Raw genomic sequence first — 24467 nt, forward strand, 5'->3', positions numbered from 1 at the left:
GATTGTCTACACAGTACAACCACCTCCTTTCCACCCCAACCCATAAATCAATGTCAGTTTGCGTGTGTATTGAGTACAAAACTGTTTATTTGTTCATCTACTGAGAGCCCAATCCCATGGCTGTTTTCTGAATGAGTTTCATTGAAACTTGTATTTAATATTAGTAGAAGAAAGTAGAATTGGTAGGTAAAAGTGATCGTCACACATTGCTCTTATTAAACTTGGTCACAAAGACAAACTAATGGAATGACAACACTGTTCAATGTAATTTAACATTATGACTGAAACTAACTACACTGACTCATTTGTAGCCATGCTGTGTCCAGTAAAGTTATCCACATACACACAAGCTAGAGAAGCACATACCTTGTCTACATAGATGGGCAGCTGTTGTATGGGATTGACCACCACAAGATGAGGACCAGCGTATGTGTGGATGAGATTGACAGCGTAGCGTTGTCTCAAAGTATGCAAGGCACTGGACTCATTCAAGTACCTCAGTACTGACAGGTCTTCTGCTCTGTCAAACTGCGGTGGATTGGCCTAGGAACAAACAAAAAAACTATCAAAATTTGTTTTTGCTTAACTTCTACAGAAACATATAACATTCATCAAAGTAATACAGTTGATTTGTGGTGGCTAAGTGGTAATGTGCTTCCGAATTGAGCGGTCTCTGGTTCATATCCTGGTGAAGGCTGATATTCTTAATTTTAAGGAAGTCCACCTAATTCCAATGGGTAACTGGCATTAGTTGGGGAAAGTAAAAGTGGTTGATCATTGTCCACATGATACTCTGTTAACTGTCAGTCATAGAAACAGGTGATTTTACATCATCTGCCCCAGAGATCCAAAGGTCTAAGGGGAACTTACTTTTGCTAATGTAGTATGTCCAGTATACAAACATAAAAAAATAAAATTCTACTAATGCAGAATGGATGGGTATATTTTAAACATAAATCGTACTAATGCAGAATGGCTGGGTATATTTCAAACATAAATTGTACAAATGTAGAATGGCTGGGTATATTTCAAACATAAATTATACTAAGACAGGATGACTAGAATGCAAAATAATGTTAGTAATAATAAAAATTCCTTCTTTTGTCAATAAAGATTCCAATCTTGACAGATTTTCTATCCAGACTGATTACCAAAGCTCTTCCATATATCCAGTTGTTTGTCAAATAATACACATCACAAATGGCAACCTATTGTTACTGTTGTCAGCTCTCTGAGTGTACACTTTCTGACAACATTGGTGCCTCAAGCTAAACAATAATTGGTGTCTTAGGCACAGGAAGTTGAAGTCCATAGATCCATCAAGTGGATGAAAACAAAAGACAACCAATCTAATGAATCAGGATTTACTCTAGGATTTTTTATTCTGACAATCTTAAGCAGAGCCGGATTTACTTAAAGGCAGCAAAAACTACAGCATAGTGCCCCAAGAAATATTTAGAAATGACATATAATATCTGGACTTATAAAGGGCACAATATCTCAAATAGCATAGAGCTTTTTCAAGTCTAAATCAGGCACTGATCTTAAGCTAAGATAAATCAAAAGTACCAGAAAACAATTAGAGAAAAAAAAAAAAAAAGGAAATGGTTCAGTTAATGAATTACCCTCAAAATACCATGTGCCCTTTTCAGATCATGCAATCAATGGATGAAGATTGGGATTTAGAAATTCAAGATTCTTAGGGCACTCCTGCATCCAACCAACTCTAGTGACTAGCCACATCGTCTTGTGGAATTTATTGGGGTTACAAATGTTAATGTCACTTTGTGCTTCTATACTGACCTTTTCAATGTCATCCTCATCAACTTCAATTATGTCCCCTGACTCGAGTTTGACCCTCACTCGACCCTCGGCCAGTGCGGTGCTCTCTGACTTAAGGAGGAACACTTCGGAAAAGCCACCCCTGTGTAGTAGCCAGACTTTCTCTGTCTCCAGCCACTCTTTCTCCGACTTGACATCATCTTCAGACTTAGCCTGGTGAGAAATAACAAGACAATATGACAACAGGACATACTAAAGCAGCGGTTCTCAACCTTTTTAGGTCGGCAACCCTTCATACGATTCTCCAGTATGTGGCGACCTCTAACCGTAAAAATCATAAGCCTAAGTAACTGACTGATTTTCATGTTATAAAACAGTTCACTAATTACTATTCTATTTCTTATTTACCATTTTTATGTTGCATACTTATGATACTATTTTTAAAAAAAGCATGACGTAGCCTAGGTAACATCCAAATCCATATTTTCAATGATCTTAGGGGACCCCTTGCAAATAATCATTCGACCCTCAAGGGCGTCGCGCTCCAAGGTTGAGAACCCCTGAGCTAAAGCATTAATACTTTTTTAAAAATTTAATGATGACCTTAAGATATTCTTCCTGAGATTGGACATTGTCTAAGTAATATTGCTGCCTGTATTAGAGTTTCATTTCAAGAATGAGGCTTTAGGCTCAGGTAAAAGCATTGTAAAGCACAGCTGTAAAAAGAACTGTCCATTTTATGAAACAAGTTTGTGATTTAAAGAGTAGATGAATATATGTGGAAGTGGAGTATAAATGTAAGGTCAGGGCCGGATTTAAGTATGTGGAATCCCCTACACTTCTTCAAAAACTTCAATAAAAATATACTTTAAATAATAATACTAATATCTAAAAGCTTGACAAATTATAAAAGAATTAGATAACTTGTACATTAAATTTAATTTTCCTTTGTTTAAAAAATGAAATCTGCATATTTTAGCAACAAAAAAAAAAGGAAATTTTTAGGGTTTAGGCAATGTCTGGAGTGTATTACAAATATATGAGCACACTATAAGCAGACACTTTTCAACCATGACAGTGTTACTAATTATTTTCTGTAAAAATGCTAAAAAAAGTGTAAAAAATGTTATGATAAATAAATGCAAATGTGTCGAAATATGCATTTTTTTTCTATTGTGGGGGGGGCCTCAGCCCCACCTTCCTTCCTTAAATCCAGCCCAGCGTAAGGTTAACAAATATCATACACGTTTTAAGGGAACACCAGAAGGTGCATTGACAATGAAAAGGCATCAGAAACGATATAACATAAAGAGATTTGGACTAATGGAGTGTTCCAACAAAGAAGGATTTATTTAAGAAAAGATTACTAACTCAAGGGTTTGGAGTTGAGCAGTCCAAAGGCCGGTTAGATTTTAAAAAATCACATGATCAGTATCAGTATATAGAAGACAGGTAATGCCAAAGAACATTTTAAATTTACAATGCATTTAATTACAGAGGGGGGGGGGGGGGTAATGCTAGTATCGTATAATTTTAATTTAATGTGCTTCTGATAAAATATTTGCAATACATAAAATAAATAGATTACAAATCTATTTAATGATATTAAATCACAAATTTTCCATAAGATGGAGTTGAGTTGAGTTTTGAGTTTATACACATCGGCACAATTTAGATTAGACCATGTCGTGCCCGTAATCCTTTACGGATCACTCTCCCTTTACATAACAAGAGCTAAATTCTATACAGTTAAATCATTAAAAACAAGGTCTATTCACAGTTAAAATAGTAAAGGTAGTAAAAATTTAATAGTTGGTAAAAATCTTATGTAAATATTATATGTTCATAATTCAAAAATCAGATTTTCGTAGACAACCCCACCTCCCGGACAAAGCCCAGTACCTTCCCAGGGTCGACATTGTCGAATAGTGTTTTTAAGGTGTGTGTTCTAAAAAAAAACTTCTCCCTGACATCCTGGTATCTGGGGCAACCAATGAGGATATGTTCCACGGTGAGGCAAAACTTCTTAACTAAAGGCAGCTCGGATAAGAACAGCAGACAACATTGCAAGACAGGCCTTAGACTGGAACTGCCAAGAGGAAGAGAAAGGTTGGGGAGACCAAAGCAAACATGGAGGAGATTGGTTTTAACAAGAAGCTAAGATGGCAGGAGACTTGAGGGGAATGGCCCAGAACAGAGACCGATGGCGAAATACTGTTGCGCCCTAGGCTCCAGTGGGAGTGAAAAGTCAAGGAAGTCAAGAAGATAGGAAATAGGAAAGAGCCAGAGAGTGAAGATACTTTTCTTGACACACCTTGTTTGTTAGACATTAGAAAGGAAAGAGAAAGAGAGTGAAGATACTTTTCTTGACACACCTTGTTTGTTAGACATTAGAAAGGAAAGAGAAAGAGAGTGAAGATACTTTTCTTGACACACCTTGTTTGTTAGACATTAGAAAGGAAAGAGAAAGAGAGTGAAGATACTTTTCTTGACACACCTTGTTTGTTAGACATTAGAAAGGAAAGAGCCAGAGAGTGAAGATACTTTTCTTGACACACCTTGTTTGTTAGACATTACAAAGGAAAGAGAAAGAGAGTGAAGATACTTTTCTTGACACACCTTGTTTGTTAGACATTACAAAGGAGAGCCAGAGAGTGAAGATACTTTTCTTGACACACACCTTGTTTGTTAGACATTAGAAAGGAAAGAGAAAGAGAGTGAAGATACTTTTCTTGACACACCTTGTTTGTTAGACATTAGAAAGGAAAGAGAAAGAGAGTGAAGATACTTTTCTTGACACACACCTTGTTTGTTAGACATTAGAAAGGAAAGAGAAAGAGAGTGAAGATACTTTTCTTGACACACCTTGTTTGTTAGACATTAGAAAGGAAAGAGAAAGAAAGTGAAGATACTTTTCTTGACACACACCTTGTTTGTTAGACATTAGAAAGGAAAGAGCCAGAGAGTGAAGATACTTTTCTTGACACACACCTTGTTTGTTAGACATTAGAAAGGAAAGAGCCAGAGAGTGAAGATACTTTTCTTGACACACACCTTGTTTGTTAGACATTAGAAAGGAAAGAGAGAGTGAAGATACTTTTCTTGACACACACCTTGTTTGTTAGACATTAGAAAGGAAAGAGCCAGAGAGTGAAGATACTTTTCTTGACACACCTTGTTTGTTAGACATTAGAAAGGAAAGAGAAAGAGAGTGAAGATACTTTTCTTGACACACCTTGTTTGTTAGACATTAGAAAGGAAAGAGAAAGAGAGTGAAGATACTTTTCTTGACACACCTTGTTTGTTAGACATTAGAAAGGAAAGAGCAAGAGAGTGAAGATACTTTTCTTGACACACCTTGTTTGTTAGACATTAGAAAGGAAAGAGAAAGAGAGTGAAGATACTTTTCTTGACACACCTTGTTTGTTAGACATTAGAAAGGAAAGAGCCAGAGAGTGAAGATACTTTTCTTGACACACCTTGTTTGTTAGACATTAGAAAGGAAAGAGAAAGAGAGTGAAGATAGTTCTCTTGACTCAAATATCAAATGTTTTGTTTTATTCAAGGAGGGGGTAATTGAAAGAGAGGCTGCGGGAAAAAACAGAGAGAGAGAGAGAAAAACAGAGAAGGTGATAGAAAAAGAGAGAGAGAGAGTAGAGAGGGAGAAAGAGGAAGAAGAGAACGCAAGATGGAGAGAGTGGGGAAACAGATCCTGCAAAAAATATTCGATATAATAAAAAGGTAGATTGTCAATAACAAAACATAATGCAATTTTTACAAAATGGGGGGGGGGTATGAAGCTTGTATTTCCTACTGTTGTGAGTTGTTTCACTATACAAGACAATACAAATGCAGCTTCCAATAGTACCCCACATTTCCGCACTCGGTTGACCCATAACTTAATGTCATACAAATGTGATTGTATTATCTCGTCCTGTATGCTCCTATGCAGGTAAGAACATGACAAAACGCTACAACAACAGTAACGCCGAGTGAGCACATTTCTCTCTAGTGGTCCACATCAGCAGCACAACGTTACACACGACACAAACTATTTCATTAACAGTAGTCTCCTAGTTCTAGGGTACACAGCTGCAGGGTACACAGATGCAGGGTACACAGATGCAGGGTACACAGATGCAGGGTACACCGATGCAAAGCCACGAGCAAGCTATGTGTGTGTAAAGGGGGGGTGCAGTTATGTTTGTTTTGGTAAAACATGTCAACTGTAATGGAATGGTTGGGCTGCATTTGGAGACATCGTCAATGGTCACCCAGTAAAAACTATTTGAGTGCCAGCAAAATGAAATCGCATTAGCCCATCCCCAGTTGGGCTAACTTGAATCCCTTCTACTGTGAAGTACTTCCCTATACCTAGCTCTAAACCCACAAATTCTAATCCAAAAGCCATAATAGCTGTGAAAAAAAAAAGAGTCTTGCATTGCATCACTAAAACTTAACACATGATTTTATCTCAAGCTTTTAGTGAAGGAAAAGTCATTTAGATATCATTAAGTCCCCTAAAGTAAGCTTTAAGCCTACATTTTCAAAACGTAATCTTTATGAAAATAAATTTAAAAAAAAAATACTTTAAAAAAAAAGCTTATATTAAGTGTAATTGTATCAATTAGTTTGGACCAGTCATGCAATTAAATCAGTTATAGATCTAGAATAACAATAATATGACCATGACTAACAATAATAAATCTGTGCGATTCAAATTATTTTTAGCAATTGTTTTTATGTAGCGTATTTTCATGCTTTTAGCTTTCTCGATGCTCTATGATCATAGCACTTGTTTAGACCAGTTGGGAGAAAGGGATATCTAGTGAATGTTATCGTGATCGCTTTTGAAATGCATTTTTAAAAAAAAAGTTGAACGACTTGAATTCGAACTCAAGGCTCAAGCCTACTCAAGGGATTAATTCAACTTAAACCAGCACATCTGTCAAATACAATTTTTTACCAATATACCAAGAGTTAATTAACCTTTTTTTGTCAGGTACAAGAAATAAGTGTGCCAAATTTTAACTTTATTCAAGATTGGGTGTGGAAAAAATAGCGTGTACAAACATTTTACCAGACAGACAGACAGAGTGACTTGATTTAAGCTTTGCAAACTTAAAAAAAAATAAAAAAACTCGTTAAAATGTTATATGTATCCATATATACATCCACATTTTTCATTAAATAGCATTTATTCCCCTTATTTTGATATCAACAAAATAACTAATCACCAAACTAATGGTGCTTTTTATTATCATTATTGATTCATGTTTTGTCACGTCTAATGAATAATTGTGCAAAAAGTTTCAAATTGATCCGAGAATGGGACATGGGATAAAAAAAAATATGTTCAAACCTTTTACAAGACAGACAGACAGACAGACAGAGTGAGTCGATATAAGCTTTGTAAAAAGGCCCATATGAAGTAATATAACAAAGTCATGATTGTAAGTTGCTGACATTTTGAAATTATGCAATTTTAAACCACAGACACACACACACACTTTTCTCCTTCACCTATCCCTTAGTCGGTTGAACCTTTGGGGCAACACACATGATCTGTCGGGCGTCTTTCTCCATTCCTCTCTTACCTAAGATAACAATCTTGTATGGCCAACTAGGCGAAGAAAAGCGCTCGCAAGGCAGTCAAAGAAAACGCTTCAGGGACACCCTCAAAGCTTCTCTGAAGGCGTTCAGCATAGACCCAAGCACCTGGGAGACAGAGGCACATGACAGAGCATCATGGCGTCGCGCTGTGAAAACTGGCGCACAGGTTGCTGAGGAAAAGAGAACAACGCTGGCAGAAGAAAAACGCCAGAGAAGAAAAGCAAGGCAAACGACACTAGCTCCAGCTGGAATAACCTGCCCAGTGTGCAGCCGAACATTCCGGGCTCACATAGGTCTCACCAGCCACATGAGGAGGCACAAAACCCCAGTGCCAAGCTCTTAGCCCCCTGGATGACAAAGTGGTCATCATCGAACCGCGATGGACGAACTATAAATAAGATAACAATACACAATCCCCAGGTAAAGTTTGCCATAAATCTTTGTAGTGTTTGACATCAGATAAAATGTCAAGACATGTTCTAGACTGGAACCCAGAGGGGAAGAGAAACCAAACATTGAGGAGATCAGTAGACCAAGAAGTAAAGATGGCAGGATGGACACCCACCTGAGGGGTCCGATGGCGAAGTACTGATGCGCCCTTATACTACAATGGGAGTCGAAAGGACTAAATCAAGTAAGTCAACCCCCCCCAAACACACACACACGCGCACACAGTTTTTCAAGCGTCCAAAAAAAAAAAAAAAGACTTGTGATTGCATAGATTGTATGAAAACTCTACCTCTGACACCAATGTCATGCCCATGTCGCAAATAACATATTAGCATCACGGAAGCCAAAGCCAAAAACTGTAAGGCGATTACGGAAGGGGCGGAGTTACGCAACATGAGCCGAACGTCAGACCAAGGTATTGACTTCCCGTGTTCTCCAGCCAAATCGATGTGGTCGTCAGGTCACAGGAACCTGCTGAGGTGTCCAGTTGTGGGAGAAATCTATAAAGATGGGAAGCCCTAATCATTTACGATTAGCCTCTGTGAATGAACGTGTTAATATAATAGACAGACTTGAGACTACAAGTTACAAAAACAAGGATGGCTCTGTTTACGCCAAACATCCTAATAGACGCCTGGGGGGGGGGGGGGTTAAAAACAACAGCACAGCACATACATACACATTTTACAACGCAGAAGAAGAGAATCAGATCTGACATCTACTCTAGTGCAGTTAAATTGATTTAATGACTCTGAAAGACAAGTTTACATGTCAGGTGTTTGTCGTGCGTGTCTGTGTGTGTGTGCGTGTGTGTGTGAGTACATAACATCCGCTTGAAGAGCACATTTACCTCCTACTGTTCTCTACCTATGTTGGACTGATCTATAGACCTAGCTACAGAATAGTTCAGTGATTCAAAATCTAGTTTTTAACACAATAAAGTTAAGTATCCCTTCCAGACCTAACGATCTATAGGGCAGATGATGTAAAGGTAGTCTGTTTCTGTGGCCCACGGTTAACGAGGGTGTCTTGTGACCCCTAGGTTCGGAAGTCAAGCGGCCACACAACAAATGAAATATTTAGGAAAGAAAAAAAAACAAGATCTAGTTGAGAAAACCAAGCCAGTGAAGTGGCTAAACACTAAACAGTACAGCCGTTAGTCTTACATCCAAGAAAGTCGTGCAAATAGCAAACATCGCAATTCTGGACCATCTGTAGTTCATTACACACGTTTTAGTTGTGTGTTTACAACAATGTGGAAATCTTTGCTCTGAGGAGTACAAGAAGCATGTTTCCCAAGGGCACAGAGAATCCAAACCAAAGACCGACACAGCACAGCGGGCGAAGATCTAGTGGTGTAGGACATAATTAAGACAACTCATTTGTAATTAAAGTAAAGTAATACGCATCAGAAAATAATTTTAAAAAAAATAATTTACGACAGTCTCGCTACTCCCAATTCGGAGACTGTGAATCAGTTCCACTAAATGCGGGGTGATTCTTAATGTACAGGCTCGCTACTTCGCAATATAAAGAGGGTTCCACTAAACGAGGGGTGCTTCTATATTTGTGCGAACACCAGCATGTTGTGTTCTCCAAGACGGTGGAAGCGAGACAAAATTACACGGCAGCTGAAGAGGTCTCGGGGATTTCACGTGCCCATATTGACACGTCACGCCTGCATGCCCACTGGACTGAGACACTAGAACAGTAACTTAACGATTTTTCACCAAACACTTCCGGGTCGATCAGATGATATATAGATCTAATGATATTTTATTGCTACCTACAATGTGGCACCTTCGTAGAAAATATATCTGCCTTGATACTATACACCTAGTCCAACAAGTGTGATAGCTGCACTTAAAATATATCTGCCTTGATACTATACACCTAGTCCAACAACTGTGATAGCTGCACTTAAAATGTCCTGAAAGATAACCTGATTGTTTACTCTTTCCAATAGATACCTAAACAGTGTATCATGCGTGCAACATTTGTTTTTTGTTTTTCAAAAGTATCTAGAAATTATGGAATGTCACAGTCTCAATAAACCCAGGTAGTGTGTGTCTAGAGAAAGGGGGTGGGGAGCTTGAACAAGGATCTCGGTATGCATATGTGTGTGTGTGCGAGTGTGCATAGAAACAAATCGTATGCCAGTATTGTCCCACGAGACACAATAAAATTATAAAAGATATAATCTTACATCATCCTCATAATAACAGTACAGTTACGTAGATTTATATAGATTTTCTTAAATGGTGGACAAGCTATAAATAGCCAGCTTTTTGGCGCATCCGATGTACAAATAAAGGAAGTGGTGATAAGTTTTTTTTTTTTTTTTAAAGGCAGAAGATATTTATTTTTTTCACCTTTTAACAGTGAGAGAATCTAATTGTCTAAGCTTTTCTGTTTTAGCATAAAATATTTTCCATTTGGAGTAAACATTACATGTTCACTCTATGAGTTAAAATGTATTTAAAAACAAACAGGCAACTAACTACCGGCAATAGAGGAGACTTGCTGTGAAGATCAACTGTCACGCATTGAGACAGTGTTTAAGTTAAAGCTTGGTTATTTTTGATTTGGTTGGCCACAGTAACGTGCAGACCCACGAGTAAGAATATTAGAACAAGCCAAGTGCACTGGTCTAGATCTGAGTCGTTTTAACTACTCCCGTTCCTAAATACCACTTGTGTTAGGTAGTACAGACGTAGTTAGTATGTACAAATGTGTGTACAGAAGTGTACATAGTCAGAAGTACAAGTCTAAGACTTGCTTCGATTACAACTATGAAGAATTTTTTTTTACGTTAAAAAAAAAGCATGCAATGAAATGAAATTCTCACCCCAGAGTTCAAAGCCGACAGTACACTCTCGATGTCTAGAAGTTCCCTCATCGTCCTCTAGTAATTGTGTTCCAGAGATTCCTGGTAGCGACCAGTTCCATGTAACCGCCCACAACACACAGACCAGTACACAGTGTACACATGTACATTACACAATGTCTCCTAGAGTGGCCACTACCAACAAGTCACAGAGCGTAGAAGAATAGCAGACGACACAATAGAACAGTCTATCCAATGTCACCATCTAGACACCTTCCTTAGTGTCCCTTTGTCACATAGCCCACGGTTATGTCCACAGTTCTTTTAATTACACGATCACCTTGACCGGAAGCTTGCCCCAACATAGGCTAGAGATAATTGAGCTCCCAGCACCCAGGGAACTGATAGAAATGTCCGCAATGGAGAGACACTATAGAAACATACAAGCAATAAGACTTCACTACTAGGGGCGCTATGCTTAAGGGCGACTACTAATTATGTATGAATACAAAGCAGGGCCAAGTCGTTTACTTCAAGCTATGTTCAGGTAGGACTATATCCATAAAGTTTAATATTTGAAAAATGACACCAAAAAAAAAGTTCAAAACAAACACTAATTTAGTCTGAATTCCAAGCAATAAGAAATGGACAAAAGTGTTCTGACAGCCGTGTTGAAAGTTCTCGTCTGCCGAACAGAAACTAAACTAAACCACGTGTTTCTTCGACACTAGCCGGAAGTGAGCTAGGACACTCGTCGGGCGCTCAGGCTCCAGGGATTATCATGCCAGAGACAAGATTCTTATGAATGACTTCTCTCGTAATTACCCACATAGTACAAGAGGAAATTCAGAAACTATTTATTATTTAGTCTAAATCAAAATGTAGAATCATTTAAGACATGAATTTATGTGCGCTTAAACCTGCCTACGCTGCATCAGATATCGATTACCATAGTAGTGTGATGCTTCCCATCACTGATTATAAAAAAAGATGGACAAGTTTTGACAATGCATTTTATTAACATCTTCTAAGCATCGATACCACAAGATGACGATTTGTACTTTACCTTTGACAAATATATAACGTGTGACGAATGCGTTAACCTTATGGATTTCAAGACTATATTAATATTCGTTTCAAACGTTCAGTCTAATGACTTCACTCATTTCTACTACAGTGTTAACTAAATATATTTTTTTTTTCTCCTTGCCAGACTTACAGTCCAGACTTGTATTCCATTCAACTAGCAAACTAGGATTAAAATGATTCACAACTGTCAGACCACGATTGAAACAAACTATATTGAACTGTACATTATGAATTGTGAAGGCACATCGGCACTAATTAATGTAAGCTGCATACTGAAACGTCAGTTAAGTCGTTAGTGTCACACAATTATTTCACAAGGTATACTATTCCAGCCAGAAGGTACTAAAACATTAGATAACTGGATAGAGTGTCGTATGCTGAAAGCAACGGATGGTCTTTTGGTCACGTGACGAGACGTAGTCCAAAACAGAAAGAAAAGAAAAAACCCGAAGCCTAAAAAGGTTGAGCACAATTCTTTGAATGCCATCAAGTCCGAGGAGAAAAGAACTACAACCCAGCAGAACTCCCGCAGTTCGCCGCTACTTTACAAAATATTCTCAGACGTTGAAGAAATAGAAGGAAAAATAAGTGTGTGTGTGTAAGTGTGCGTGTGGAGTGAGAACTCCAGCTCACAATCTCCTCTTCTGACAAAGCTGGAAAGTAAAAAAAGAAATGCTCACGGTGATATTTTGGTTTTACCTGAGCGCCTTTTTTTTTAATATCTGTGTTTTTTTATTATTTGTACGTTAAACCCGAAAGAGTTTTTTTTTATTACTACAGCTTAGATCAGTGTTTCCCAAACTGTGTTCCGCGGAACCCTTGTGTCCCGCAAGGCCTAAATAAGTGTCCCACGAACTACTGGACTAATAAACTAGTAGGCCACCACGGGTATACATCTGTTTTAAAATATAAGCAAAGTATTCCCTTAAATACTCAGAATGTGCGAAGTGTTCCGATAGGGAAACACTTTGGGAAACACTGATTTACAAGTACATTTCAATTTACATTTTAAAAAGAAACATGAACTCTCAGTCACAACTGTTATATCCCAACCAACAGAAGACTAAATAGTCACATGTTACTTCTATATTACATTCAACAGATGTATGGAATACAAATTTTTGTTCAAAAGACACAGCATGTTATGATACAGTCTCGTCATCTATGGGACTTGGCTGGGTGTTTTCAGACTACATTGGGAGAACAAAAACATACTACAGTATAGCCGCTGCAGAAGCTTTCAACTATACAGAAAATAACAGTAAATAGATATTCAAAAAGTCCCAAAAATTTTTAGATTTACTGAAATGAATCAATATGTACCTAATGAACTGAACTGACATGAGGTGACCCTCAACGAATTTCTGAATGATGTAGGACTAACTTGCGCTGACGCCTTCACGTGACCTTAACGTCCCTTCTTAGAAAGCAAACGCTTTACTTCAAACAATCAACTGCTAAGGAATTAAATGGCTGGATGATCAGTTAAGAAATATTTCTCAAGTGACTCTATCTAGTGTCCTAATGGAGGTGTATGTACATCTTTCTTAAGAATTGCCGAAGTGCCGCTATCAGTTAAAACATCTCAATGGTTTAAGTCTCAACGCTGATACAAAACATTCTGAGTCACTTAGAAAAAAAACATGCATTGAAAAAAACTCAAGAGAGAATAAAAAAAAACCTCTGAAACTAAACCAGGCTACGGTAACGAGCTAAGCAGAGAGCATGAGGCCTGGAGATATATTTAGCTCAACTATGCCAAGGTGAGCGCTTATTCAATAGCAGGAAGAGCTTATCACCTCACCATCCACACAAAGAAAAAAATACAGCCTGAAGGTGAGCTGCTCTTATTCATGATTTGGTAATAAACGTATGCGCTCAAACATTTTAAACAAGCGATATGCAAAATTTAAAACCTATTCTTACATTATGTTTAAATATGGTAAATTAAACGTTCATATTTTTTTTTTTTGCAACAGTGTATAATATTAGTATGGGGATCGAACCGACGGCCATTGCATTATTGGTCATTGAAACAAAAATTGGCCAGTATGAGGAATGAACTCAAGACATTCGCGACACTTTAAAAACTTAGCATGGAAAATAAGTGTTGAAAAAAAACAACAAAGTACTAGTTTAGAGAGGAGATAGTAAAAAAAAATGCTCCATACAGTGGTACCTTGGGAAGAGTCCTGCATACAGTTGAATGGCCAAACATTAGAACAAACATTGTTGACTCAATTAAATACCTAGATCAACTATACCAAGAGATATAGCATCAATAAATAGAGAAAAACTCCCTTTGAGATTGGCATCCGCCGTCATTAGTCAATTGTGAAAAATCTATCAAGTAAAATCAAAACTTCGTTAGTGGTCACTTTACTACTATGCGGTTGTAAAAGTTAGACACTGAACGCTAAGGCTGAAAGAAGAATCCAAGGAACAGAAAACAAATGAGTTTGTACATTTACAAGTAAACACTCTGGCTGGCAAGGAAGATATAATACTGTGAAGAGACGAAAGCAGAGCTGATTCGGTCCTACTGTAAGATATGACTCAAGATAATTCTTGGTACAGCGGTGGGAGCACGAAGCAAGGGTCGACCAAAGAAAAGCTGGCTGGACAATGTGATTGACTTGAAAGAATGGACCTGACTCTCACTTGATATTCTGCTAAGAACTGCTACTGACCGGAAAGAGTGTGGGGGTTTGGTTATGTCACAGCACCTCAACATAAAACTAAAATGTTATTTAACCTTGATTAGGCCAATAGTAGTTTGGGACCCCTCAACTCAAGAAAACATTAAGAAACTGGAACAGACACAAAACAAAGCAGTGAGATTCATAACAAACGAATATTCACATTTGATTAGAGTAACACCTTTAGTAAAATCACTAAATTTAGAAAGCCTTTAGGATAGAAGACTCAAAAGTAAAGTAGCAATTATACATAAAACACTGAACCATAATCTTCAAATACAAAAACAAAACCTAATAAATTACTCAGACACAAAGATAAAGGAACATTCCCTGATCCATATGCTAGGACACATTTGTACAAATGCTCCTTCTGCTTTATTAGAGCATGAAACGGGTTGGGTGAGTCAGAAGTCATAAGAAGAAGTCACGGCACAAAGGAGATGAGACTTATGACCAGCTGTGACCTACTTATTTAAAAAGACCATTTTGTATATGCCAGATGGTCATGAAATAACTGTGTACACTATTTACAAACATCACTTTTGATGCTTACCGTATAAAAATGTTGCTTAAGAAAAAGACGAATCCCTCTAGCTACGGACTGACTAACAAGCTTCCTCTCTTTACGGCGTCTCATTGCCAACTCGAGTTTTGTGCGGGAATTCCCACAAGACAACTTCCTTTTTCACTTTGTCTTGCAGATTTCCAATAAGCATGAATCGGATTTTCCCGTTAATTTGGATTACGGTGCACATTTCAAAAGATGTAAAACTTATTGAAGTTTGATTTCACGCTGTGGGACACATAACAGTTGGCTGCAAACCTGTTTTGTAACGTAATGGGGAAGCTGACCACGATTTCTGTTCAGGATTGCGTGTGCACAAAAAGACACACATGGTATTCACAACAGAATAAAATGGAGGTGTGGTGGCTGAGAGGTAAAGCGCTTGGCTTCCGAACCGGGGGTCTCCTCTATCATTTCTCTACATTATTTAAGGAAAAAAAATACAGAAACACAAAGAAGAAGTAGTAATACGGAGAAACGTGGGGACGACCGAAGGTAACCTTAAGAAAATAGTAGACGAAGAGATTTAAAATAGATCAGATAAACTACACCAAGGACGTTATCAAGAAAAAATACTGTTACCAACTGAAAAACATCAAAAAATTTCTTAAAAAACAAACAAACGCTTATACGAAGTGTAATTGTATCAATTAGTTTGGATCAGTCATGTAATTAAATTTGTAATAGATCTAGACAAACAACAATAAATCTGTACGATTATTAATGTTATTACCAATTGTTTTTGTGTAGCGCAATCTCATGCTTTAAGCTATCTCAATAAGTTATGATCCAATCACTTATCTGGGCCATTGGAAAATTGAGGGTAGGGGGGTGAAGAAAGAAAGGGATATCTGAGTGGATTTTACCATAATTGGTTTTTAAAAGCGTTTACTACAAAAAAAAAGGGGGGGGGGGACCAACGACCTGAATTGGAACTGGTGGATCACGCCTTTTCATTTCGACGTGCTAAGCACTCTGCTAGTGAGGTACTTATGACTAAAGAAGATTGCATATCTATATTCTGTTTGTTTCAATTTAGAGCGGCGACCTATAAAGGGGACCAATTCAGCCTATACCACCACTTCAGTCAAGTACTATTTCTTTCCCTTGTTCAAGATTTTAAAAAAACAACAACAAATAGTTAAATAACTAATACTTTTTTTTTTAATAGACACTTGTGTTGTCGTGTGGGAGAAATAACGTGTACAAACTGTTTACCGGACAGACAGAGTAAATTGATATATAATCTTTGTACATAATTACTTTGAGCTGCAAGTGGAAGAGTTAAGAAATGTGACTGTATTATGGGAACAAGTCTAATCGAGCCATTCTGTTAACGAACGTGTAGAGTAGACTACAGTGGAGGTAAACAACGTCATTTGTTACTTGTCTGTATTTCATTAAACCCAAATTGTACCTACAACACACAGCACAGAAGTATCCTCTTGTCTCTGATGTGCGTGCGTGCATGCGCGCTCTGTTTTAATAACCCTACAAAGAGGCAATAACACTATATTGTGCGGGGAGTTGAAACAGCGTAGAGACTATGCAGATCTATCAAAGATTACCTGGTTCTTACCTGTATGAGTACTGCACTACTGCGTCGAGAGCTTGAGGTACGAGGACTAGTGACCGTACCGTTGATACTTCCGGTGCTGTTATGCACAGAACTGTGCCTGGAAGACAGGCTGGATTTCCTGACACTGGCGGACATGGCGCCAGGAGATGTGATGCTGTGTTAAATAGCGCCCTCGACTAGCCGTTCCAAATGACCATTTTACTACGTCACAGCGTCCGTTGATTGTCTCTTAGGCCCATTCCATGTCTCCATTGAGTTCGAAAGGATGGGGAAAAAAATGCGACGAAAACTTTGTCCCGATTCAGTTTATGAACTCCAGGGGGTCAAGGAAACACACTAAAGGTCAACTTGCTGACCAGAGGGAAGTCTAGACTGGAACAACACACCTCACCAAAGTCCAACATTGACACACTCTAGACACATCATTGACCAAGTCAATAAAAATCACTGGCCAGGCTATGATTTCTACACACACTAGAATCGTCACTAGATTAAACAAAACACAGATGAATAACTGCTACCAAGACACGACATAGCAATGTACTAGATTAGAGAGTGAGACAAAATCAAGTCAGATAATCAAATTTAGCCTAACAAACGAATTTGAGAAAAAGATGAATTCCACATTTCGCGGCAAGTACCCAGCATTAACTCAATACAAACCCGGCACTTCATACAGATGGTGCTTAATTGAAAGACTATTCGCTGTATATTTGACAATAATCAACTAAAGGGTAATAAACTTAAGAAGAATTGCTTGGCGAGAGAGATATTATACCCGCCATTTCCCTTTTGCTAAACCGCCATGCCGTTGCGCACAGGGATAACGACACAGTATCAGTGCTAACCTTCATGTAGACATATGGAGATTAAAGTATTACCATCGTATCATCAAGGTGATAATTCTTACACGTTTTAACGTGGTAGGGTGTCGAAAAAAATAAGGCGACCCTTCCCCAACCCCAGGATAGCTCAGTTCCTAGTCAGGGTAGTCAGGCTTTAGCTCAGAGGGGAGGGGGTCAAGACGGGGCCATAAAGAGGTTATAATTTAAAGTTGATGGTTTAAAATGGGATGGAGGGGGGGGCGCTCATCAATTCACCAATGGCTATTGGGCAGATGAAGCTCGTCAGCCTAGTAAGGCAATTCATCTAGGAGAGGGGTACTCTGACTTCAAACCCCAGCTGTCTTGCGGTACTGAGGCTTCAGGAGACAACCTCAAGGAATAATCAGGAGTGAAGCCCCTTAGGCGTTGGGAATAGCAACTATGACATTCCCTCCGGCAGCTTCTGCAACTGAGCTGGTGCCAAATGTAATGCGACGCGTTCCTTTGGATCTCATCAGCAAGCTCGAGAGAGGGACCATGAAGCATGGGCCACCCATGACCCCTTCATCTAAGGCCCAGGAATGCGCCCCGGAGAGGAAACTCTGGTGCTGCTGCAAAGCGGCTAAAACAACAAGAGAGACACCAAAACCAGTGACTCATCTGGGCGCATCCATTGCCTTCCGAGACAGAAGGAGCCATATTGGGAGAAGACTTTTCCACTAGGCAAGGGTCGAAAGGACATCTCCTAGAGTCCTTCTGGAAACTCTAAAACAGGGGCGTGTACATATTTTCGTGATAAATCTGGAGATGGGTGAACAGGTTTGTGAAAATAAATGTGTGTATGTGTGTAATGTCGTGTCTAAGAGAAGAGAACAAGCGTTGTGAAACAAACAAAAAAAGAGACAAATGTATGTAACTTTTAAAAAATGTACATAAAATGTCTGCCTAGTGCAATAATTGAGAGGGAGAGAGAGAGAGAGAGAGAGAGTAGGAGAGACATAGATAGAGAGCTATACAACGAATGTTGAGATAGAACGCAGTTTCTTCCACACAAACAGTCCTGTGGATTTAGAACAATGGCATTGCACACTAGCACACACACACAAACACACACACACAATGTCATATTAGTTTACAGCATCAAGGACTAACGAAAAGGTAGAGAGAGAGAGATGCATTACTTTTAGACAAGACCACGATAGAGCTTATTTTAAAAAATGTTAAGCAAACATCCCAAGTTGTTTTCGATATTCAAGCTGGCCACATCAAGCAGATTGAGAAAAACAGGCTTCATTGACACAGACCACAGTCACCACTTATTTCCATTCCTTATGAAGACAGGAGATCTTTATCTCTTTTCAATACTGTCTTCCTTTTTTTTTTTTCATCACACTCCCAGTGACTACATTCAAAGATTGGTATCTTATAAATACTTTGGGTGAAGGAGAGATGGTTGTTATAGAGACCAGGTAGAGATGGTTGTTATAGAGACCAGGTAGAGATTGTTGATATAGAGACTTCAGGTAGAGATGGTTGTTATAGAGACTTCAGGTAGAGATGGTTGTTATGTTTACACTGCTAACAGAAGAGAACACAATAACAGACATCTCTGCATGGGATTGAACGAAGTAGCATGGAACTAGCACTCAAGAAAATCTGCGCCTCGTTTGTGTTTACAAGACAATGCCAAGAGAACTTTTTTTTATTAAACAAACGACAGTAACATAATTATAGACAAATCATCAAGAGAGCAAAGACCGATGTTTCCCATGCCATGATCGCATTCAAATTTGGTCTTAACAAAATAAGTGCCACTAAGCAGTGATGCCCAGCCTACGGCCCGCGTACTATATCCTGTCTGTGATGTGGTGCTATAAGCCTCTCGGAACTTGTGCTCTTAGTGCGTAATGAAGCCGCGGAGGCGATTTGTTTGCGCTGATGAGGTCTGTGACTGGCGTGTCGGACTGTTGTTGACTTGTAGCACCAAACTGCTAGCAGACAACTAGACCGTGTCAGGCGTATTATAATCTTAACTTGTAAAAGTTTAATCACTTCTTAGTGAACTGTATTATGTACAACGTGTATCACTACATAGACACAAATAACTTGAGACGAAATCAATGTAGTAGACTTGAATGATAATATACATTGGTATTTTGAAATAAAAATCTAACTACAAAAAAACACGTCTTTTCACTCTGGCATTCTGGCGTCGTCTGTAGTACCCAAGACCGCTGACGACAATGCGGCTTATCTTGCATCATTTACAACCAATCGTTAACCTGTTTCCACCGTCACACAGACATTTATATGGCCACCACGCGGAAACATTTCAATGGATAGGACAATCAAACAAAAGGAGTATGTAGTGCCATGAGCACAGAGATCCAGCTGTTTGAGTACACGAGCAAAGAACAAATGGATGGTGTAGAACAGTGATTCCCAAAGTGGTCTATATAAGACCCCCAGGGGTCTACGAGACAAAAAAATTTTGGGAACCACTGGTGTAGATCAAATTAGTTTAGCCCGTGAAAGGAGACAGCGACACAACAGAATGTTTGACTAAAGACTACTCCCCCCACCCCACTGACTTGTTAACACTTAAGTCCTAAAAATGATTGAGTCTGGTGTGTGTGTGTCGCAAGTGTCGGGCACACGACAGGTCGTGGTACGGAATAAGCCGTCGACTTATAGTACAATAAAGTCAGAGGATCACAGACAGTTTGACCCACGAAGTCAGTTCAGGGCGCCTCACACCTTGTCTACTATCAAGTCATAGATGTGTGACCAATGACATGAACATTTTAATAGAGCACGCACACGCCTTTCGTTATACACTACTGTGTATTTTAAAATTCTCTATTTTCTATTGTCCACACATTCAATATACAACTAGAAAACAACAGAACACAAGAGGGAAAACTCTTTAGGCGGTCGCTGAGGTCCAGCTTCAGACGTAACATTTCACCAAAATAACTCAATCGCATTCCTAAAAATGAGAGATCGATACCATCATTCATAGATGCTGAGGACGTAATTATCTTCACTTTTGAAGGGACGTCTCTAATTTACAAGAGAACAGACCTAACGACAAAGTTACACTCAAGACTTTGCCACAAACATCTAGAATCCAATTTTTCTGTAATATCATATATTTCGATGCTTTAACAATTGTAAGATGTATAAAATGTATTTCTGTCTAATTAAGCTTATAACCCGATGGATTACAAATTCAAACTATCCTGCATGCACTAAAGACGAAAGACACGCTACGAACATTCTTTTTGACCCACCAAACTGCCTCCTGGGATTGTGTCACCGAATACATCAATAGGAGATCACTCTAGCTCTAGAACTAGATGTAACTCCGTGAAGCCGTGACTACACTGCCCCTTGTTCTATCATTTTATTCCAGCTACCATACGAGCCCATGGGATCAGGTAAGTGGGCGGATGGGGGGATGCTCATCTACCTTATAAGACTGATTTAAATGATAGGCCAGGAATGAAATTATGCAAGAATGTGTTTCAAAGGAAATCATCGCGGGCTTGCTCCGCTGAATACGAACCAGAAACGAGCTTAGGATACAAGGAGGGGGGAGAGAAGCCACGAACACAGGGGGACCCTCCAGTAGTACAATAGTCAAGATAAGTCGACAGATCAACATTAAAAGGGAACTGTTCAAGCCACTGAACCATGGAGTCACTACTGTAAGTGGGTACGTAGCAATGACAACAATAGCCAGCTCCCAAAAATTGTTTCCAACATGATTCGAACCATAGACCTTCTGTTCCGCAGATAAGCGCTGGCTAACCCCAGAAGAGATTTCAATTGAATACGTGGATATACATTAAAGAAATGTCACGATCTGAAATGCTGTTTTGTTTTGTTTTTGTTAAATATTATCGCAACATCTCTCCAGCAAATCTTAACTTGAGGATGTATACCGTATAACACACCTTGATGATTGTACTTCAAATGTCAGATTCGCTTCCAACTCATCTATTGCGGCGTAATTAATTGCTAAGCCATTACACGGCCAAGCTTGTTGTCAGATCTGCGGCTCTGACATTCGTTCATTGGTTCACAATTCGACAAACGAAAGCCTTGAAGAATACAACTAGACATAATACGTGCCGACGCTGTCCACTTCTAATTTCCCTTCACACCAAATAAACCATCAAAAAAAAAAAAAAAACAATGAAAGTACTAACTAGTCAGAGATTAAAACACGTCGAAGTGTTAATGAAAGCAACACTAACAAGAATCGATGACCAATTTTTTTCCCTATCTCAAGGAAACCCTTTCAAAGCAGACTCGTGTGCTGTTACAATAAGTGAACTCTAAAAATTAATTTATACAGTTCTATATGCATCCATCTGAAGGATCATCCTTAATATTCGCCTCATTTCAAAAGAACTGATTTACCTAGTTACATACACCTGAAGTTTCTCTAAGATCTTAATGACGAGGGGAAACTTTCTTTCACTCGGAAAAATAGATACTGCAATGAGAAATAATTGGGGAAACCGAGAATATAAACAACTAGAAATAATGCTCAATTCCACTGTTAATACTCCTCGATTCCACTGCTGACTATCCACAATCAACGAACACTACTAGTCACAGCACAAGCGCATATCTCGAGGACGCGAACAATTAAAACAATCCAAAACAAAAAAAGACATTTGGTCCCTAATTGTGTTCCTTAAAGGGCCGCAACTCTGAACCATGTGAACGCCAGAAAGGGGAGTGCACACCGCTGACATTCCATAGAGATTCCCTCCCTTCATTTTTTTTTTTTTTTTTTGTGTTCGCACACCTCAGTGTCACAGCGGCAATGTGTCACAGAGCACGGCACTACCTATGTCTTCACCTCTGGACCAACCTGACCTCGACCAAATTCCCAGGGGGGGGGGGGGGGAGGGGTTTGAGGATTGCTTCCCGCTAAACGGCATTTGTCTATGTGTAAGGCGAATAACGAAGTATTCAATCCATAGTTCACATAGTAGCAAGTGCCTCAATAAGAGTGGACATGGACTTCTCCTAATGTAAACATCGTTGTAGGTCTCTGTACCCTATCAAGTTTAGATACTTGAACGAAGGGAAAAAACAGGCAATAGAAAAAAAAATATTTTTAAAGAACAAAGCTTATCTAATGGAAAGAACCGCAAATAACTGCCATTTATCTGAAAGTTGCAGGATTTAGCTCCCTTCTGCTATTTAAAACAAAATTAATTAATTAGTACTAAATGATTAATTAATAGGTTAATTTTTGGATTTATTCGTGTTATGTCATCGACTATGAATAATTGTGCAAAAGTTCAACTTGATCAGAGAATAGGAAGTTGAAGAAAAAACATGTTCAAACTTTGTACCAGACAGACAGACAAAGTGAATTGATATAAACTTTGTAAAAAAAAAGGGGGTGGGAGTATGTGAGCTTGCCTAAAGAGCCATGAGTGAGCACTACAGGAAGTAATGAGAAATCAGTCAAACCAAAATCACCCCCCCACACACACACACCCTAACAGTCCCCCCATCTCTAGCGCTGTGTCCTGGAAAATTCACACATCACATCGAGTACAGCAAGTACTATGCATGGAACTAGAGATATAAGAAACTGTCCGTATGTGTGTCTTATGAAGTGTGTGTGTGTGTGTTTCCAAGGTAACGATGATGAAAGGAAGCTTTTAGTTTTTGGACCTTGTAGAATGATGAAACCACGACAAGGGCTGTCACAATTTATGTTCAGTAGTCACGTGGGTGTTAGACAGGTGTCGACCCGGAGACTTGAATACCTTAAGGACGTGTTTTTGTAGTGAGTTGAGATTTTGTTTGACTATCATTTCATTGTATGACTAGCAAATGGACATCTCAAGCTGTTTATTCTTAATAAAAGGTACATTCACTTTGTTTAAAAAGAAGTTTGTATATTTATATTATATGCTTAAAAGTTCTACATTGCAGATTTAATACGCCTACATTGATTTAGTTGTACTATTTGGGGTTAGAATCCAACGACCGACCAACAACAGAGATAGAATGTGTGTGTGTGTGTGTATGTGTCAAATTTTAGAATGAAACTCTGGAGTAAGACACGGCAGAAAATCTGGGGATATTTGTCTTTAACATCGGCTGGAATCGAACCCAGGTCGACTACCCCAACAATCAGCCAACATCCCGTTTCAAAACACAGAGAAGCCTTCCCTCTAGACTGTAACTTCAGCCTAAAAGTAGAACAAAGAACACTGACAGAAAATAAGCCCAATAAACTCATATCTGAATCAATCGAAGCGCCAGCGGTGGTAATAAAACTTGACACTAATCAACTGATATAGGGCAGTGCATGAAGTGTGTATGTGGGACGGTCGAGAAGTACCTACTACATAGGATATAGAGATATATATAATTTATTCTTCCTTTAGAAAAAATAACAGAGGAAGGTTCAATTTAACAAGAAATAAAATCATAATTTTGCTAACCCCATTTAAAACTCATTTGGTTCGGATTACTTTGAAATCATTTCGGCACAATGAAACTATGGGTCTTCCCCGCCCAGCTACGGGCAAGCAGTGCACAACATTCTACAATATTTCTATTTGCTGATCAAAAATGTCCAGGGAGGCTTAGAACCTATTTGTATCTTTCTGGTATTTACAAAGCTTATATGTAACTCATTCTGTCTGTCTGGGTGGAATCATGTGCACATTAGTTCTCCCACTTGCCATCCTTGGATCAAGTTCAAACTTTGCAAAATTATTTATTGTCGATGACAACACACGAATTAATTTTTTTTAATCAATTAGTTGATCAATAAGTCGTAATTAATTTTGTTTCCTATAGACATTTACTATGCTTAGGAGAATTAAGCCTTGTGTAGAGAATTGGATACTTCCCCAAAAATGATTATAGGTTGTATTATACCTTATAACATTGTTCTAAAATACGTTAGAGACTTTTGTTTAGACTATAAAACCTTTTTTTGTAAGTAATTGTATAGCTCAGTGGCTAACGCGTGGTCCTGCTCTCGTCAAGC

At 38.6% G+C, this 24467-nt stretch overlaps 1 protein-coding gene across 8 annotated transcripts in view; it reads right to left on the minus strand.

The window, feature by feature from the left end:
• The window catches only part of LOC106070298 (unconventional myosin-XVIIIa-like), an 86900-nt gene that overhangs the window by 48975 nt on the left and 13458 nt on the right, over nt 1-24467 (minus strand). For 5 of the 8 annotated variants that reach the window (XM_056005196.1, XM_056005195.1, XM_056005198.1 and 2 more), the window contains 2 exons: nt 1804-1995; nt 367-543 (listed from right to left, as the gene is read on the minus strand). In XM_056005196.1, coding sequence (XP_055861171.1) covers nt 367-543; nt 1804-1995 — 369 coding nt within the window. Of the gene's footprint in view, nt 1-366; nt 544-1803; nt 1996-10693; nt 11090-15013; nt 15115-16604; nt 17091-21856; nt 22170-24467 lie in introns of those variants that run through there. The other 3 variants (XM_056005200.1, XM_056005201.1, XM_056005202.1) reach the window with 3 other exon arrangements.

This window comes from Biomphalaria glabrata, chromosome 12 (assembly GCF_947242115.1).
Source record: "Biomphalaria glabrata chromosome 12, xgBioGlab47.1, whole genome shotgun sequence".
NCBI classification, from domain to species: domain Eukaryota; kingdom Metazoa; phylum Mollusca; class Gastropoda; family Planorbidae; genus Biomphalaria; species Biomphalaria glabrata.